At 38.5% G+C, this 20,703-nt stretch overlaps 1 protein-coding gene and 1 non-coding gene across 27 annotated transcripts in view; one reads left to right on the plus strand and one right to left on the minus strand.

Moving 5' to 3' along the window:
- The first annotated feature begins 3,613 nt into the window (after positions 1-3,613).
- CDK12 (cyclin dependent kinase 12) overlaps positions 3,614-20,703 on the plus strand; it is a 78,172-nt gene continuing 61,082 nt past the window's right edge. For 22 of the 26 annotated variants that reach the window (XR_006589874.1, XR_006589877.1, XR_006589871.1 and 19 more), the window contains exons 1-3: positions 3,614-5,263; positions 10,220-11,107; positions 20,401-20,577. Coding sequence is in view for 3 of the 26 variants with exons in the window: in XM_003996777.6 (XP_003996826.2) it covers positions 4,215-5,263; positions 10,220-11,107; positions 20,401-20,577 (2,114 nt within the window). In the remaining 23 variants the exon portion in view is untranslated. The remainder of the gene's footprint in view (positions 5,264-10,219; positions 11,108-20,400; positions 20,578-20,703) is intronic. The other 4 variants (XM_003996777.6, XM_003996776.6, XR_002149190.3 and 1 more) reach the window with 2 other exon arrangements.
- Positions 14,607-14,713, minus strand: LOC111557966. The gene has a single exon (XR_002738364.2). It is a non-coding gene; the product is annotated as a U6 spliceosomal RNA (small nuclear RNA).

A 20,703-nucleotide genomic window follows, 5' to 3' on the forward strand; every position in this document is an offset into this window, starting at 1 on the left:
CCTCCCCTGTGTGTGGTTTGCTTGCTCTCTCTTTCTCAAAATAAATAAATAAACTTAATAATAATAAAATAAAGTGCTGCTTCCAATAAATAAGATAAAATGCTGTTTCCTGCTATCAAAGTGTTCTTCATTCAACAAGCATCTGTGGAATCCTAATTCTTGTATATTAGGTAGGAGCTCATAATATAAATATGAAAACACAGCTCTTGGAATGCCTGGGTGGCTCAGTCGATCAAGCATCTGGTTTTGGATTTCTGCTCACGTCATGATCCCAGGGTTGTGGGATCAAGCCCCACATCGGCTACACACTGAGCATGGAGCCTGCTTAAGATTCTCTCTCTCCCTCCCTCTGACTCTCTTCCTGCCTCACACACTCTCCTCCTCCTCTCTCTAAAAAGTAAAATAAAATAATAAATAAATTAATAAATAAATAAATAAAACACAGCCCCAACACTTGATGGATTCATCTGACTTAAGAGTTCTGAAAATATGATTGGTCACAATAACCAGTTACTCAAAAATGTCTGTTAATTTATCACTGTTCCCAAAACACCAATATTAGATATACAACTATATTTTCTCATGGAAACTTTACACAATGTCTATGCCAAGTGTAGCTATGGAATTTTAAACCTTATAAGCTTGAAAATAAAGTAAACTATACCAAATTTTGGTCACAGAATAGAATAGGAAGTTATAATTTCTCATTTTAAAATACAGATAAAATGACATTTGTTAAAAAATTTGTACTCCAGACGTAAAGATAGGAGAGACATGTCATTAAACAAGAAAATCATTCAAAGTGTACATAGGAGCAGTCTTTGTATATGGCAAGAAGAAGACAAGGGTGAAATTTTAAATGACTAAGCTTTGAGGGAGATTTCAGAGGACTCTTTAAACCTAAAATCTAAACTAATAAATTGATCTAGGGTGGGGAGGAGCAGTTATTGACTTTAGTTAAATATTTCCTCTTGGATACAGCCTAAAGAGAAGCTTTCTGACTTGCTCTGGGTGATTTACAGGGAAAGTATAGTCTTCATCTGACTGATTACCTTGAGGTTCACAAAGTTGCCCTGCCTCCCTGCCCTGGGAGGTCATGCAAATAAAGCAAACTGTGCAGTCCTGGAATTTCTGAGTTCAAAGTTTTTCTGTAGAGTGAAGCAACCCTTATTTTATAAAAGCTCTATTCTCACCAACTGTTGGACAGATTTCTGCAGTTTACACTGATTTTGTATTTAAACACTTTAACAAAATATATTTCCTAGATTAGAATCTTTTCCAGCTTTATTGAGATATTATTAACATCAGAGTAGCATTGTACCCACCAAAAAGAGACAGCGTATTGAAATAGAAAGAATACTGGTCTAAGATTGAATAAAAAGCTGTCCCTGCTCCTGGTACTTCCTACACTTAATGTAAAACATACTACAACTCCCGGGTCTCAGTTTCAACCTTTAGTAGATGCATCCTGGCCACCTCACCAGGTTTTTTGTTCAACTGATATCTACTGACAGACTTAAAAGAGTTCTGTGGAAAACTGAACAGTGCTCTAGAAATATAAGATATTATAAAAATTCAGTAAAATCTTCATTCATTCATTCACTAGGAGTTTCTAGTCTTCAGTAGGCAATCAACAGATAATTAAGAAAGTTTCAGCTACTGTTTATGTGATGAATTTTATTTAAGATTTTATTTGACACATCACAATAATTTCTTCTACTGTCTACACTTTTCCATTTTACCATGAGTGCGGACGCATCCTGGGTCAGAAACTTAATCTCATTTAAAAGATATAAAAAATCTGAGTGATTTTGCCTAACTCATGCCAGTGTTTGATAAAGTGGGTCAGTCATTTCATCTAACTGGCCATTAAGTCTCATGCTATCTGCCGTTATGTTAGATACTGGTGGGGACTTTTACATCCAGGCTTTCTCGCAGCAATGAATAAGGAGTTATCATACCTGAGTTCCAGTACTTAATTCTATGCTTTGTTTTTCTTGATGACATTAAATTTTCTTCCATGGTTAAAGTTTATCTTTTTTATTTTTAGCAAACATTTATGGATTTAAACATTTAGGTAAAAAATTTTCTTTTTAGTACCCATGTGACCAAAAGCAAAAAGAACATTTTCAGAGAGTGATTTTGAGAGTGGATTCTTTTGCCTTCATTCAGGATGTTTTCTGGCCCCTAATATACAAATCCTATTTAATCTTCCTGGCCCAACTCAAATGCCCTACATTTATAAAACTTTTTCTTTTCTTTTCTTTCTTTCTTTCTTTCTTTCTTTCTTTCTTTCTTTCTTTCTTTCTTTCTTTAATGTTTATTTATTTTTCGAGAGAGAGATTGACAGAGTGTGAGCAGGGGAAGGTGAGAGAGAGAGAGAGGAAGACACAGAATCTGAAGCAGGCTCCAGGCTCTGAGCTGTCAGCACAGAGTCCGACGCGGGGCTCAAACCCACGAACCATGAGATCATGACCTGACCCGAAGTCTGATGCTTAACCCACTGAGCCACACAGGCGCCCCATAAAACTTTTTAACACTCCCAGCCTCCTTTTGAATTTCTGGAGCGTTCTGTATCATTCTTATGACATTTATCACCTGATATCTTGTGGTATGAATATTTTCCCCATGTCTTGCTTGATGGCCGTATGAGAGTAGACGCTATATCACAGAGAAGGGCCTTAAAGTCTCACAGATAAATTTGATGAAGAATGAAGAAATTTGGAAAAGTCATTTAACTTCTCAGTACCTTAGTTTCCTCACATATACAACCTTATTTCAGATGATTGTTGTGAAGATGTAATGAGTTAATGTGTACAAAGTTTTGAAAAGTAGAAAATGAAGGGCAGGGTAAGATATATTTTTTTTTCTCACGCATGAATACCATGTTTTACTTGTTCATAATTATAATCTTCCATGTGAAGAGAACAGGCTAAATGATTCCAGAAAAGCCACAGATGATCCCAAGAGGTGATGAATTTTCAGGTTCAGATTTTAAACAGAGTGGAAAGAGGAAGTGGCACACTATACAAGAAATGTGCTTTAGTGTTAGACTTGAATTTGAATCTCATCTTTGGCACTTGCTGGACTAGCTTTGTTACCTTGAGTAAGCTATTTAACTTCGGTGACTATTAGTTTCGTTATCTGTAGAATAGGGATGAGGGTATCGTGATTTGCGAGGTAGTAGGAGACACAGGGACAATGCGCCTAGTATACGTACATAAGCGGAGAGCATTGTTAATGCTTAGGAACTTGGGTTGAAATGTCCCCACAACCGCCCTTTGTCCTGTTGATAATATTTTCATCCTGGTAGTTAAAAGAGTTGTTATAAACTGTGCAAAACGAGTCTTGCGCCGGGGCCTGGGAGTTATTTCTCCGAGAGTTACCAATAAAGCTTTGAATTAAAAAAAAAAGAAAAAAAATCCCCCAACGCGGTTTCAATAAAGCTTTGCTCAAATGGAGGGCGGGGAGTTTATCGCGAGACTCTGCCGGAACGCATTTCCTGTTCGGGACGCTTTCTCGCGTTATGTGAGCAAGAAGCGCTGAGAGGTGAAAGGGAAGCACGAAATACCGCGAGAACCCACAGGATTCTCGCGGTATTTCCTCGGTTTGCCCCCTCCCCCCCTTCCCCAAGTGCCGTTTCGGTTTAACCTAGTGTGTGACTGAGTCTGTGTGAGGGAGCGAATGAGTGTGTGAGGTATTGAGGTGAGGCGGAGGCAAGAAAAGGGTCTCCCTCAGGAGCGAGGGACAAAGGGGGCGTGAGGCACCTAGGCCGCGGGACCCCAGCGACAGGAAGCCGCCCCGAGACGGGCTACCGGGTAGGGGAAGGGCCCGCGCAGTCTTCACAGGGCCCCAGAGCCGGAGTCGGCCCCACAGCCCCCGGGCCGTCGGCTTCCTACTTCCTCGACCTCCCCGGCGTCCGGGCCTGAGGACTGGCTCGGCGAGGGGAGGACGGGAAACAGACTTGGGCAGCTACCCGTTGTCTCGCAACTCCACCGCTGAGGAACTCTCATTTCTTTCCTGGCTCCTTCACCCCCACCTCATGTAGGAGGGTGCTGAGGAGTCGGGAGGGAGGAGGAGCCTGGGCTACAGTCCCTTCCCTCCCCACCCCCTTCTAGGGGCGCTTTGGTAGGCGTGGGGTTGGGGGGTGGGTGGGGGTTACTTTTCGGAGTGCTGGGGAACTTTTTCCCCGTTTTGAGGGTAGGGGAAAGGGAATGCCCAATCCAGAGAGACATGGGGGCAAGAAGGACGGGAGTGGAGGAGCTTCTGGAACTTTGCAGCCGTCATCGGGAGGTGGCAGCTCCAACAGCAGAGAGCGTCACCGCTTGGTGTCGAAGCACAAGCGGCATAAATCCAAGCACTCCAAAGACATGGGGTTGGTGACCCCCGAAGCAGCACCTTTAGGTACAATTATCAAACCTTTGGTGGAGTATGATGACATCAGTTCTGATTCAGATACCTTCTCTGACGATATGGCCTTCAAACTAGACAGGAGGGAGAATGATGAGCGTCGTGGAACTGATCGGAGTGACCGCCTGCACAAACATCGTCACCACCAGCACAGACGTTCCCGGGACTTACTAAAAACTAAACAGACAGAAAAAGAAAAAAACCAGGAAGTCTCCAGCAAATCGGGATCTATGAAGGACCGGATATCAGGAAGTTCAAAGCGTTCAAATGAGGAGAATGAGGACTATGGGAAGGCACAGATATCCAAAAGCAGCAGCAACAAGGAATCCAGGTCATCCAAACTACATAAGGAGAAGACCCGGAAAGAACGTGAGTTGAAGTCTGGGCACAAAGACCGGAGTAAAAGTCATCGGAAAAGGGAAACACCCAAAAGCTACAAGACGGTGGACAGCCCCAAACGGAGATCCAGGAGTCCCCATAGGAAATGGTCTGACAGCCCCAAGCAAGATGATAGCCCCTCAGGAGCTTCTTATGGCCAAGATTATGACCTTAGTCCTCCAAGATCTCACACCTCTAGCAATTATGACTCCTACAAGAAGAGTCCTGGAAGTACCTCAAGAAGGCAGTCAATTAGTCCTCCCTACAAGGAGCCCTCGGCCTACCAGTCCAGCACCCGATCACCCAGTCCTTACAGTAGACGACAAAGGTCTGTGAGTCCCTATGGCCGGAGACGTTCTTCCAGCTATGAAAGGAGTGGCTCTTACAGTGGGAGATCACCCAGTCCCTATGGTCGAAGACGGTCCAGCAGCCCTTTCATGAGCAAACGGTCTCTGAGTCGGAGTCCACTCCCCAGGTGAGCTATTTCTCCAGCAGCCTTTTCTTACTTAGGGTGGGTTATGAGGAACTGGCAATTAGTCATGTTAACATTTTGTTGAAACCCCTGGTCTTCCTCATTGACTTTGCTATTGGCTAGTGAATTCAAGTAGGTGAATCTGGTTTTCTCTCAACCCGGAATTCAAGAAGTGGAGAGCTCACATGCCTAAAACTTCTAAAGGTAGGTACTCCCTGTGGCGAGATACTCAGTTGGAAGCTCCTGTGAGAAAAATCATATATTTGTGCTTATTGAGTGCACAGAGTTGATAACTGAGCTTATCCCAGAGCTGATGTAGCGATTTCTGTTGCTTCGTCTTAAATACTTTAAAATCACCTTGGTGTTAGTGCTTTAGACCTCACTGGACCTGATTGGAGATCTAAGAAATTATAAATTTTCATTTGTATTATCTTGAGGTATTTGCCCAAGTCATCTATCACTTGTGTGTGGGCTGTCCCCTGGGTCTCTGAAGCTGTAAGTTTATTTCCTAATTGACGATGTTTTGATAATTCCTGTCTTTTAACTGATGTTTTTAGTGGAAATTCAGCTGTTTAGTCCTTTTTCTTTTTGTTGGTATATAGCCTAGCAGAAATTGGTTCCAAGGATAATTTGATTATCAGCATCACCATTGACCTACCCTGTGACCACTGGCAATTTTCAAAATCTTTATCTAAACAAGTGGTATTAGTGCCTTCATCATGATATGTTAGCAAGAAAGGCATGTTGGGTTTGAAATTTAATTGTTGAAATGAATTACTATTGAAAACTGTGTTCTTATTCCTAGATGATAAGATGTGTCTCCCTTTTGTGGACTCACTTTTGTCCAAAAAAGAACATGGGCTATGAAGTTATACTTGAGTGGTATCCTAATTTTGCTTTGTGAACTTTGGCAAATAATTTAGTTTCTCCCTGCCCGTGTTTCTTTATGTGTAAAGTGGGAATAATAACTATCTTATTTCTAGAGTAATTGTGAGGATTAAATTAGCTAGTAAATGTGAACTGCATAGCTCAGTGCTTGGTACCTGGAGCAAGTCAGTAAATTCTATGAGTGAGGAAATATTGTTGAATGCTAGTGGAGAAATTATGCTAATTTTTAAAAATCCGTGCGTGTCTTTTATATGTCAATATGAGTAATTTTTACTGACTTAAAGTTACAATTATTCATAAACTAGTTTGAATTGATCAAGCTGCAGAATTCAGGCTGTCAGGGTCTGAAGTTCCTTAGTCCCCCTCCCCGTCATTTTATCACAATTTTTCAAACACAGAAAAGTTGAAAGAATTACAGTAAGGACCCATATATGTACTATCTAGATTCTACAATTGATATATGCTATATGTTTTATTGTAATTATCCATTTTTCCATCAGTCCATTTTTTGTTTTGATTCATCTCAAAGTTGCAGACATCAGTATACTTCACTATAAGCATTTTAGTGTGTTGTAGATAGCATTAGAGTTCACTTTTTTTGAAGGGGTGAGAGTAAAATTTATGTACAGTGAAATGCATAAGTCTTAAATATACCCTTTATAAAGTTGCTTAGTTCTTTTTTTTTTTTAATTTTTTTTTCAACGTTTATTTATTTTTGGGACAGAGAGAGACAGAGCATGAACGGGGGAGGGGCAGAGAGAGAGGGGGACACAGAATCGGAAACAGGCTCCAGGCTCCGAGCCATCAGCCCAGAGCCCGACGCGGGGCTCGAACTCACGGACCGCGAGATCGTGACCTGGCTGAAGTCGGACGCTTAACCGACTGCGCCACCCAGGCGCCCCAAAGTTGCTTAGTTCTTTAAGGAAACCTAAGAAATATTCTCAGAATACTTGTTTTCTTGAGGGCGTAGTTTCATTAAGGCTGTTTTGAGAATTTCTATTGTGAGTTTTGTTAATATGGAAGTGCACTTAAGCCTAAAACACTAAAACAAGTTTCAGAAAGAGCTTGCTTTGCAATGATTCCTTTTGGATTCATATCTCAAGTTCTCTCTTCCTCTACTCAGTTAATTGAAACTCGTGTAGTAATGGTAAAAAATAAATCAGGAAAGAATTAGACACACAATATGATAGCATAGGACAGAAGTATAAACATTACATAATTTTAGAGACACATGTATATTGTTGGGTTATAGAGAACATTATATGTTTGTATGTGTGCACTGCATATTTTTCCCACACTTGATGCAATTCCAGAGAGCAAATAAAATACAAAAATTTCTTAGAGTCAGAGTAGAACATACAGTTCCCTTCTGTGATATTCTCTGTGTTTTTTTTCTTGGGAGACACAGTGAAAATTAAACAAGCAAAATCATTTTAAAAGACTGGAAGTGCTTTGCCAGAAATGCAAAGTCTTTGAATTCTCTAAATTAGTAGTGATTAATACTAGCAATTTCATTTTGGTTGGGTAGAACCTAACTCAATTCAGGAGGAAAATACGTTTGTTTGTGAGAACAGTTTTTATTGTTGCCTGCATTTACCTTTATTGCTTGTCTCCTCTCCCCACCCCATCCCCTGCTCTTTTTCTTTTTTTAATTTTTTTTTTTTTTTTTTTTTTTTTTTTTTAGTGTTTATTTATTTTTGAGAGAGAGAGAAACAGTGTGCGTGTGGGAGGGTCAGAAAGAGAGGGAGACACAGAATCTGAAGCAGGCTCCAGGCTCTGAGCTGTCAGCACAGAGCCCGACGCTGGACTCGAACTCACAAACTGTGAGATCATGACCTGAGCTGAAGTCGCTACCAAACAGACTGAGACACCCAGGCAGTGCCCCCGTCCCCACTTTTTTTCTTGTAGAGTGGATCTCAACCTCAAATATAGCATTTGTATCACTAAAAATGCTGTAAGTATATGGCCATCAGAATGTTCTCTTAACAGTAGGCTTCTGTTCAGAAGTTGAAGGGTTTGTAGCAGAGTTCCTTAGGAAGATTTAGTAATGGTGAAACGATTAAAGAAACAATAGTTTTTAGAGCATGGTCTCTGACATTAATTACTGTTTGGGATTTTAGAAGTTTACCCTGGCATAACAGAGATGGTAGTTTTATCCCAGCTCTAATTCAGTCAGAGAAAAGCCTCTGGTTTCAGCCAGTTATTTACAAGAAAAGTATTAATTTTCTTAAGAATAAGTGGATACTGAGAGAACCACTTTCAGTATTCTGTATCCTCATGTTTATATATATGCTGTTATTGCCGTTTTGAGTACTTTGATTCCAATAATGATTATTAGGAGCAAACTTCCAAAAAGCAGTGTAGGTATAAGAAAATCATGGCTGATATCATGCAAGTTGTTTCCCCTACACATATATGCTATTTATTTCGAAACATTTGACTAATGTTAGTGTTATCAGCGATCAAAGATAAAGGGAGATATTGAAGATCTGGAATGGGTACAGTTTATTTTAGACTACTGGGCAAATTATATTTTGTCCAATAACATTTTTAGTGCTTTTTTTCACCTCACATTGAGGCCTGAGCACATTAGGCTTTATTAAAAGGCAAAACGAATTAATGAGGGTTGAGTTTCAATTTAGAATAATCTGCCTCATAGATTCCCAGATTCTTAATAATGAAGAAAATAAGTTGAACATGCAACAGTACTTTGCTTTTTGAGTTCCTACAAAGTTGATTGGAAATCATTTTATATACGAAAGTACCAAAAGTCACCATAGTTCTGAGAACTTCTAATTATTTGGTAAGACAATTTTTTCAACTTATCTATTTTGTAAATCATAACAACTCTTGTATCTTAGGGTTCATTTAGTATAGGTACAGCTTAATTATCAACTGGGGAGCAGAATCTTTTTCTGGGATCTATCAATTAACTAGCTCTCTAGTTGAAACAATTAGCTTTTGGTGAAGCATGCTAGTTACTTCTAACATCCTGATTGGTATAACCCACCTTTAGTATAAAGTATAACTTTTTTGGGAGGGCACCTGGATGGCTCAGTGGGTTCAGCATCTGACTTCAGCTCAGGTCATGATCTCCTGGTTCATGAGTTCCAGCCCCACATCCGGCTTGCAGCTATCATCGCAGAGCCCTCTTGGGATCATCTCTCCCCCTGTCTCTGCCCCTCCCCTGCTTGCACTCTCTCAAAACAAAATAAAACAAAAAAGTATAATTGTTTTAAATCATGTTTTTTCTTTATCAGAGATTTAAACCCAAATTCTAAAAATAATCATTGTGATTATGGGTGTTTTCCAGCATGGAGAAAAAAATATTCATCTTTCTTCAGTTGGATAAGTAATAGATAATTTTAATGTTATGTGATTGAAATATGTTGTCATGCAGGTTTTAGTTCCTTGTAATCTATTTTTTAAATAAACTTTATATTTTAGACAAATTTTAGATTTACAAAAAATATTGTGAATACAGTACAAAGAATTTTTTTTTTAAGTTTATGTATTTTGAGAGCATGTGTGGGAGGGGTAGAAAGAGAGGGAGAATCCCAAGCAGGCTCCACACTGTCAGTTAGTGCAGAGCCCAGTGTGGGGCTCAAACCCATAAACCATGAGATCATGACCTGAAATAAAATCAAGAGTCGGCTGCCTGATTGACTGAGCCACCCAGGGGCCCCAGTACAAAGAATTCTTATATGTCCTTGCACCCAGTTTCCCTTATTATTAACATTTTACATTAGTATTTTACATTTGTTACAGTTAATGAACCCATTAATAAACCAATATTGGTATATTATTATTTGATGGTACCTAATTTATTTTTAAGATAAATTACTCAAGTGGGTTCTTTACAGTGCTCCATAGTTTTTTGTTTGTTTGTTTGTTTTTTAGTGAGCAGTATTAGAGTATAAGATTAGAAAGTAAAAATAGTATGAAAGCTCTCTTTACAAAGAAGGGGGCATTTGAAAGTGAATGTCCCTACATTGCTCCATAGTTTAACGGATGTATTTCCTCCGTATTGTTATAGGCTGTCCATCTTAAATTGCCTTTTTCTTTTTCCAGTAGGAAATCCATGAAGTCTAGAAGTAGAAGTCCCGCATATTCAAGACACTCATCTTCTCATAGTAAAAAGAAGAGATCGGGGTCACGCAGTCGACATTCCAGCATCTCACCTGTCAGGCTTCCATTGAACTCCAGCTTGGGAGCTGAACTCAGTAGGAAAAAGAAGGAAAGAGCAGCAGCTGCTGCTGCAGCAAAAATGGATGGAAAGGAGTCCAAGGGTTCACCTGTGTTTTTGCCTAGAAAAGAGAACAGTTTAGTAGAGGCTAAGGATTCAGGCTTGGAGTCTAAAAAGTTACCCAGAGGTGTAAAATTGGAAAAATCTGCCCCAGATACTGAACTGGTGAATGTACCACATCTCAATACAGAAGTCAAAAATTCTTTAGATACAGGGAAAGTAAAGTTGGATGAGAACTCTGAGAAGCATCCTATTCTTAAAGATTTGAAAGCACAGGGATCAAGAGACTCTAAACCCGTAGCATTGAAAGAGGAGATTGTTACTCCAAAAGAGACAGAGGTATCAGAAAAGGAGACCCATCCGCCTCTCCCCACAGTTACTTCTCCTCCACCTCCTTTACCAACTACTACCCCTCCACCTCAAACACCCCCTTTGCCACCTTTGCCTCCACTACCAGCTATTCCACAGCAACCACCTCTGCCTCCTCCCCAACCAGCATTTAGTCAGGTTCTTGCTTCTAGTACTTCAACTCTGCCCCCTTCTACTCACCCAAGGACATCTACTCTGTCCTCTCAGGCAAATTCTCAGCCCCCTGTACAGGTGTCTGTGAAGACTCAAGTATCTGTAACAGCTGCTATTCCACACTTAAAAACTTCAACGTTGCCTCCTCTGCCCCTCCCACCCTTATTACCTGGAGACGATGACATGGATAGGTAAGTCCCATAGTTAACTGGGAAAATTTTACCTTCTCAATCTAAGTGTAATGCATTCTGTCTTCTCAAACTGTCAAAACTGCTCTATTACATGGCTGTTTAGAATGCTTTTTATGTGTAGGAAATGCCTTTGATGTTGGTTTTCAGTGGAAAAGTTCGTATTTATAACATTATTAGTTAGGAGGAGAAAATTACAACCCTTTTTATTTATAAGTTTATTTGATAAGGGTTATTTTTGGTTCAGATTTTTGAAAATCAGCGTTTTTCTCCCTAATTTTTTTTAATGTTTATTTATTTTTGAGAGACAGAGAGACAGAGTGGGAGGAGGGGAGGGGCAGAGAGAGAGGGAGACACAGAATCCAAAGCAGGCTCCAGGCCCTGAGCTGTCAGCACAGAGCCTGACTCAGGGCTCGAACTCACGAACCGTGAGATAATGACTTGAGCTGAAATTGGCCACTTAACTGACTGAGCCACCCAGGCACCCCTCCATAAATTTTTATGTTGAAAAAATTTTTCTTTTTCTTTTAGATTAAAAAAAATATTTTTTAAGTAATCTGTAAACCCAGTGTGGGGCTTGAGCTCACAACCCTTAGATCAAGAGTTGCATGCTCCACCAACTGAGCCAGCCAGGTGACCCTATGTTGAAAATTCTAATAGTTATAGAAAAATTGAAAGAATAACACAATGAACTCTTGTATACTCTTCACCAGGATTCACCAGTTATTAACTTTCTGCCACATTTGCTTTAGATATCATGACACTTTACTTCTGAATACTTTAGTATATCTCTCCTGACACTAGAAACATTTTCCTAAAGAATCACAATACCTTTATCACCCTAAAAAAACTTCTCACTGATTTACTAACATAATACCAATAATATATTAAATATCCTTAATGATCCCCCAAAATGTCTTTTATAGCTGGAGCTTTTCCTCCTAATCCAGAAGAAAAATAAACTAGGTTTATCTTGAAAAGCACTGCTTAAAAAAAAAAAAAATATATATATATATATGTGTGTATATATATATGTATATGTATATATATATATACACACATATATATATATACATGTATATATACATACACATATATATACATATATATATATATATACACACACATACATATATACATGCATACATACATATATACACGTATATGTATGTGTATGTATATAGGGGCACCTGGGTGGTTCCGTCAGGTATCTGACTTTGACTCAGGTCATGATCTCATGGATCATGAGTTTGAGCCCTGTGCTGGGCTCTGTGCTGGCAGCTTGGAGTCTGGACCCTGCTTTGGATTCTATGTCTCCCTCTCTCTCTGCCCCTCCCTTGCTCATGCTCTGTCTCTCTCTTTTTCTCTCAAAAAAATAAATAAAACATTTAAAAAATAAAAAAAAAAATTATCTTAGAAGCAAAAAACAATACATAGAATTTTTAACTAATTAGAATATAAATTCACAATAGGATGATGGGAAGAGCTCCAATTTTTTTTAGCTTGTTTTTAAGTTTATTGTATTTATTTTTTTGAGGGGGTAAAGAGCAGAGAGAGAGAGGGAGGGAATCCCAAACAGACTCCACACTGTCAGTGCAGAGCCCCATGTGGGGCTCGATCCCATGAACTATGATAGCATGACATGAACAGAAATGAAGAGTCAGATGCTCAACCAACTGGCCACTCGGCACCCTGGAAGAGCTCTAATTTTAATGAATTCTCTGAATATTGAGAAGTGAAATGATTATGAAACATGAATCTGATTTTATGGAAAGCATTAGGAAATATATTTATTCTTTATCTTGGCAAGACTAGCTAGGCAAGTACCACCAAACACATACGATTAGCAGTGACATATGCCATGGCAGTCTGTTACTGGTTTTTTCAAAGGAGATCCTACCCTCTTGTTCTCTAGGATATGAGTTTCATTTATTGCAATAAACTTCATTGTAAGCATAAAAGTAAGTGCTACTGATCTTGCATCCCAGACTAATTCCCAAGCCTTCATTATTTTCCAAGTGACATTAATAATTTAAATGATGATATATTTCAGCCCTTTACATCTATATTTTTTCAGACTATGCTCTGTGCCTTATAAGATGGTACAAATGCAATTAAAAAATTTAAAAGAATAGTTGTATTACTATTCATAGTGGTAAATCTGATTTTAAAGAGAAATTCTACATGGTCTTTCTAATATTAATAATTATGAATTCTCTGTATCCTGAGAACAAAGGAGAAGACTAAAACCTGAAATGTTGTAAAGGAAATCTGTTTAGGTACATAATATACTTCTTGTAGATACAAACTATGTGTTTTTATGGTTTTTGTTGGAAAAGGTGATAGTTGAGCATTCTCCGATGGGACTTTAGGCCATGATCTACCTACAAGAACCGTGTTTAGATATTAGTTTACATTGTGGCTAGAACAGAATTGGTGTGGCTGAGAATCTTCATTTTGAAATGTTTATTTGGCTAACCAAGTGATTATTGAACTCACCTGCCATGTATCAGTGTAGAGTGCGGATTACCATAGGTGGAGTAATTTTTATAGGAGACACATAAGGATTTCTATCTTTCAGATTGGGGATGAAAGGTAAAGTAAGACCATCCAGAGCTTATTTGAGTATGTGTAGCTATCTTTAAGAATGTGTTTCTGGGGTGCTTGGGTGGCTCAGTCATTTAAGCGTCTGACTTTGGCTCAGGTCATGATCTCACGGTTGGTGGGTTCAGGCCCCTGTGGGGCTCCGCGCTAACAGTGTGGAGACTGCTTGGGATTCTCTCTCTCTCCCTCTCTCTCTCTCTCTCTCTCTCTCTCTCTCTCTCTCTCTCTCTTCCCCCCCCCCCCTCTCTGCCCTTCCCTGACTTGCGCTTTCTCTCTCAAAATAAATAAAATAAATTAAAAAAAAAAAAATGTGTTTGAGAGAGAATGAAATGAGCAAAACTATTTTTTGTTACTAATTCTGATTCTGAAAGTATAACTGTTTTCTCTCATAGTCCAATGTAATTAACTTTTTAATAGTATGATATCTATGTAAAAACCCATATACAATAAAAACAAAACATCTATTTTTTTTTTTTTTTTTTTTTAAATTTTTTTTTTTTTTCAACGTTTATTTATTTTTGGGACAGAGAGAGACAGAGCATGAACAGGGGAGGGGCAGAGAGAGAGGGAGACACAGAATCGGAAACAGGCTCCAGGCTCTGAGCCATCAGCCCAGAGCCCGACGCGGGGCTCGAACTCCCAGACCGCGAGATCGTGACCTGGCTGAAGTCGGACGCTCAACCGACTGCGCCACCCAGGCGCCCCACAAAACATCTATTTTTATGGATATATGTATTCATATGAATATATCCATATATACCCATATAAATTCATACCAAAAAAAATCCAGAAAGAAACATACTAAGCTGATAAGAATGGTTACCTCTGTGGATGGGACTTAGGATGAAGGTCAAAGGTAAAGGAGCATTTGTACCTTATCTACACATTTTAATATTTTAAAAATTGGGAATGCTCCATAAGTTTGCTTATCATACTTGTGCAGGAGCCATGCTCATCTTCTCTGTATTATTCCAGCTTTAGTATATGTACTGCCAAAGTGAGCACCAATGTAATTATTTTTAAATGTATGATTATTATTAGTTTTCCACATAAATGTAAATCAATTATTGAAGGTAGAAAAACAGAAATGAAGATATCTTCCACTATTGATTTTATTTTTTCACTATTATTTTTATTTTTAACTTATTTTAATTAATTATTTTATTTATTTATTTTTAATGTTTATTTATTTTTGAGACAGAGAGAGAACAGAGCATGAATGGGGGAGGGTCAGAGAGAGAGAGGGAGACAGAATCCGAAACAGGTTCCAGGCTCTGAGCTGTCAGCACAGAGCCTGACACAGGGCTCGAACTCACGGACCGCGAGATCATGACCTGAGCCCAACTGACTGAGCCACCCAGGTGCCTCTAATTTATTTTTTTAATTTACATTCAAGTTAGCATATAGTGCAACAATGATTTCAGGACTAGATTCCTTAATGCCCCTTAACCCATTTAGCTCTTCCCCCCTCCCACAGCCCCTCCAGTAACCCTCTGTTTGTTCTCCATATTTAAGAGTCTTATGTTTTGTCCCCTTCCCTGTTTTTATATTATTTTTACTTCCCTTCCCTTGTGTTCATCTGTTTTGTGTTTTAAAATCTTCATATGAGTGAAGTCATAGGATATTTGTCTTTAATTTCACTTAGCATAATACCCTCTAGTTCCATCCACGTAGTTGCACATGGCAAGATTTCATTCTTTATGATTGACAAGTAATACTCCCTTGTGTGTGTGTGTGTGTGTGTGTATACGTATGTGTATATATATATATGTATACGTATGTGTACGTATATATATATACACATATATATATATACATACGTATACATATATATATATATATGTATACACACACACACACACACACACACACACACACACACACACACACACACACACTACATCTTTATCCATTCATCCATCGATGGACATTTGGGCTCTTTCCGTACTTTGGCTCTTGTTGATAGTACTGCTATAAACATTGGGGTGCATGTGTCCTTTCGAAACAGCATACCTGTATCCCTTGGATAAATACCTAGTAGTGCAATTGCTGGGTTGTAGGGTAGTTCTATTTTTAATTTTTTGAGGAACCTCCATACTGTTTTCCAGAGTGGCTACACCAGTTTGCATTCCCATGTATTAATTTTAGAGTCAAGGTGGTTTTTGTCTTTAAATTGGTTTTTTGTTTTTGGTACTTCTTTATCTAGCATAACAGCTGCACCAACCTTCATATGAAAAATAATTTTTATGTAAGAAAACTTTTCAGGAAGAAATCTGAAAGTTGCATACAGAATTTATGAATTCATTTATTTTCTTCTTGATCTTCTCACGTGAGATTGCAGCAGCTTAATTGTTGAGAATGTGATTTATACATCTTTCCATTACCTACAGTGCTTTAAACATAGGATACAAATTGTATTCAGTAAATACTGCTTATTATTCATTCAAAATAAGTACAACTACTGAAGGAGCCAGCGTCGGGGCTTATGTGAAATGACACTGGGCATGTAGTTAATTCATTTGGCAAATGGATGATGGAAAGCTTATGTCAGAGGATTTGTCTTCTTTTAAAGTTCCTTTGGGAATAGAATGAAACTTTTCTTTCAAACATATATTGGGCCAGGAGTATATTAACCTAGGTATCAAATGCAGGAGTGAATTTAACTAATGGTATTGAAAAAGCCTTTCTAAATGGTCTGTAATTCTTTGTTTCAAGAAGTGAAGGCTACTAAACACCCATTCTTGATGATATAGTACATTCTTCATGAACATAGCTATTCATAGTGATCATCCTGCTCTTGAGATCATTTGTGTACTCTTTTTTTTTTTTTTTTTTTAATTTCAGTTAACTGGGGCACGTGGCTGGCTCAGTCAGTAGAGCATGTGATTCTCAATCTCATGGTTGTGAGTTCAAGCCTCACATTGGACATAGAGCTTACTAAAAAAAAATAATAATAAAATCAAATCTTCATTTTTGATAAAATTTTTTGCTGGCCCGGGTTCATTTGGAGTTTATCAGACTTTAGTAGAGTCTACATTATTCTTAAAGGTTTTACCTTTAAACTGTTAAGCTCTTACAGAAAAGAAGGGATCTTTGTGAGCATTCAAATTTGATTCAGAATTTTGCTAATGGAATGCTTGGTTCTCATTTTTAATGTATTCAATTCAAATTTTTTGGTAGAAGTTTATGAAAGTAAACCACTTTCTAAACAACCCACTTTAAGGGACAAGGGATAAATGATCATATTTATTTAAAGTCGTTTATGCTATTAAGTTGTAGAAAATATCAAGAAATTATTCTTTTTAGGGGCGCCTGGGTGGCGCAGTCGGTTAAGCGTCTGACATCAGCCAGGTCACGATCTCGCGGTCCGTGAGTTCGAGCCCCGCGTCGGGCTCTGGGCTGATGGCTCAGAGCCTGGAGCCTGTTTCCGATTCTGTGTCTCCCTCTCTCTCTGCCCCTCCCCCGTTCATGCTCTGTCTCTCTCTGTCCCAAAAATAAATAAACGTTGAAAAAAAAAAAATTAAAAAAAAAAAAAAGAAATTATTCTTTTTAAATCATTGATATGCAAATTCATACTCTTTATTAACAATAAAGACTTCTTATTGGTGGTATTGATATTGTACCACAGATTAAATCCCATCATCATAAATTCTAAGAGACTATACAGACTTTAAAATTTGGACCTTGGCAACTTTTTTTTTAATGTTTATTTTTGAGAGAGAGTGTGGAGGAGGGGCATATAAAAGGGAAAGAGAATCTGAAGCAGGCTCTGCACAGATGTGGGTTTTGAACTCACGAACTGTGAAATCATAACCTGAGCCGCCCAGGTGCCCCTGGAACTTGGCAACTTTTTAAAAATGTTTTTATTTATTTTGAGAGAGGGAGAGAGAGAATCTGCACCTTTATTTAGCCCAGAGCCCGATGCAGCACTCGATCTCACAAACTGTGAGATCCTGACCTGTGAAGTCCAAAATCAAGAGTCTGACGCTTAAGAGCCACCCAGGCTCCATGGCAATGTTTTTTGAAAGAAAATACTATATGTGAGCATTTATGCAACTACTCACCATATGTGAACCCGACTACAGGCATAATTGGGGAACCAGGAAATACTGATATTGATTGATAAGATAGGCCAGCTTCCTGGTACTGAATCTTCACAGTAAGGACTCAAATGTTAAATATCTGCTCTCCAGTGTTAGACCCTCTGTACGGTATGTCCTCTGCACTGTACACAGCTACGTTTTACTGAGTACCCTATGCTGAACGCTAAAGGCCATAATGTTAAGCACTGCAATTTGTTTTTAATGTTTATTTATTTTGAGAGAGTGGGGGGGAGGGGCAGAAAGAGAGGGAGACAGAGGATCTGAAGCAGGCTCTGCACTGAAAGCAGAGAGCCTGATGTGGGGCTCGAACTCACGAACCGGGAGATCATGACCTAAGCTGAAGTCAGACTTTAACCGACTGAGCCACCCAGGGGAACCCTTAAATACTACAATTTTATGGGTCATCATTATTCCCAGATTTTTGGTATATTGAAATTTTTTTGAAATAGGATTTGACCTGCATTCAACTCGTGTGCCCTGAACTGGTAGTACATATTGAACACTCATACTTGATGAAATAAACATACTAAACATGTAATTTTTCAGAAGCAATGCACATTTTCACTGTAGTAAACTGAATGTGAACCTATAAAGTAAACCTTGGAGAAAACAAGACCTAAATATAAAGACTGAAGGGCATCTGGGTAGCTCAGTTGGTTAAGTGTCCGACTCTTGCTTTCGGCTCAGATTATGAGCCGCAGTTCGTGGGTTCGAGCCCCACATCGCGATGGCTCCACACCGTCAGCGCAGAATCCCTGCTTGGGATTCTCTCTCTTTCCCTATCTGCTCCTCCCCTACTCACATTCCTCTCTCTCCCAAAATAAAGAAATAAAACTTAAAAAAAAAAAATACTTAAAGAAAAAAATAGAGTGAACTTACATGAAGTGATGGTGAGAAAATTGAGGTCCTTCAGTTCTAGTGGAGCAAAATCAAGAAGTAATCTATTTCTGGATCATGAAGAATTAAAATTTATAAAGAGTATTCTGATATTAGTAGTTGGAAAATTAGGAATTTTCATTCTCTGAATACCTTAAAAATTGGGGAAAATTTTAAATATCTATATTGTATCCTTCCTGAAGAGTTTTCCCAGGGTAGTAAAATCTTAGTGCAAATTATAATAATGTGTTTGTCTCTATCAGTAATTTAACAGAAAGTTTCAGATGATGGTTTTGCATGGGTAGTCCATTGACTACCCTAGTTCTAGTTGATACACACGAACTAATCTTGACTCTATTCTGCCTGATTTACAAGAGATTGAACTGATGAAAACTGGTAGGAAGTTGTACTTTTGAGATTGTGTTTCACGTGCAATACAAGGGATAAATCTGTTCTTTATAGTTCTATGGAAGTATTCATGAAATAATACATTTTTTTATGATTTTTTTAAATATTTATTTTTGAGAGGGAGAGAGAGAGACAAGAGTGCGAGCAGGGGAGGGACAGAAAGAGAGGGTGACACAGAATCCAAAGCAGGCTCTAGGCTCTGAGCTGTCAGCCCAGAGACCAATGCGGGGCTCGAACTCATGAACCGCCGCGAGGTGGTGACCTGAGCTGAAGTCGGATGCTTAACTGACTGAGCCACCCAGGTACCCCAATACATTTTTTTTATAACTACTTGTCAGAAAAGTAGAGGAGGCTCCTACTGTGGTTAGGATTCTCAGCTTGTTTTCAACCTTCTGATACTGTGATGGAAGAGAAAAGGCTTACTATCTAGCATGGTTTTATTTGTAGGCATGAATTAATATGTTGTATTTTTCCTAAGGACATGAATAACACAAAATATTTTCTTTACTCATAAATAAATTGAGATAGTTAAAAAATTGGATCTGAACACTGACTTTTCTAATCTATTCCAGAAAAGACATTCTTTTCTCCCCCCTCTCCCCACTGACTATTTTGTTGATTATCATGAAAAGTCTGCTACTAACTGCTTTCATGATTCTGAAGTAGTTTCTTGGACTCTTTCTCCTTAGATTTTTAGTTTGAGAATTATTTATCCGTTTTGGCTAGCCAGGTAGGGTTGCCTTTTGCTTCCAAGTCAATAGAATAGGTGAGTATATTCACTAATTTTGATGTCCAACTTAACTATAATTCTTACTGAACATTCTAAAATACTATTTCCTTTTCCAAGTTCTGCCCACATATTTAATAACATGGTAATGTTGCATTGTTGAGCTTTTCATTGCTTTTTAAAATCTTTGCTGGTTAAAATATATGGAGTAGATTTGGGGACTCCAGAAATTGTAATGGTACTTTGGGAATTTAAGGTGCCTGCTTCTTGCATTTTATTTCATTTCAGTAAAAATCCAAATAGAATCTTAGGAAGGACATTAAAGCCTTGTTAAAGGACCTACAAGTGATATCCCCAATTTTTAATTTTTTATTTTATATACTGTGGATATCTTTTTCTGAAATCCAAAAATCTTTGACTGTGATAAACTGCATATCCTTATGTTCTATTGCAGGGTTTTATCCCTTAAAAGTAAAATCTTTATAATGTTTTAATAGCCAGACTTTAAAAGCTTTGAAAAGTTTTATTTGCTTATGTTTTAAGGAATTATGGTCTTTTTCTTCTCTTCTATTGTTTAGTCCAAAAGAGACTCCACCTTCAAAACCTGTAAAGAAAGAGAAGGAACAAAGGCCACGTCACTTACTCACGGACCTCCCTCTCCCTCCAGAGCTTCCTGGTGGGGATCCATCTCCTCCAGACTCGCCAGAACCAAAGGCAGTTACACCACCTCAGCAACCATATAAAAAGAGACCAAAGTGAGTTTTTGGAAGGACCTATTTTTTCCAGTCCTCTTGTGTGTATGTGTGTGTGTGAGAGAGAGTGTGTGTGATCCGGGGAGAGGGGCAGAGGGAGAGAGAATCTTAAGCAGGCTCCACAATCAA

This window comes from Felis catus, chromosome E1 (assembly GCF_018350175.1).
Source record: "Felis catus isolate Fca126 chromosome E1, F.catus_Fca126_mat1.0, whole genome shotgun sequence".
NCBI classification, from domain to species: domain Eukaryota; kingdom Metazoa; phylum Chordata; class Mammalia; order Carnivora; family Felidae; genus Felis; species Felis catus.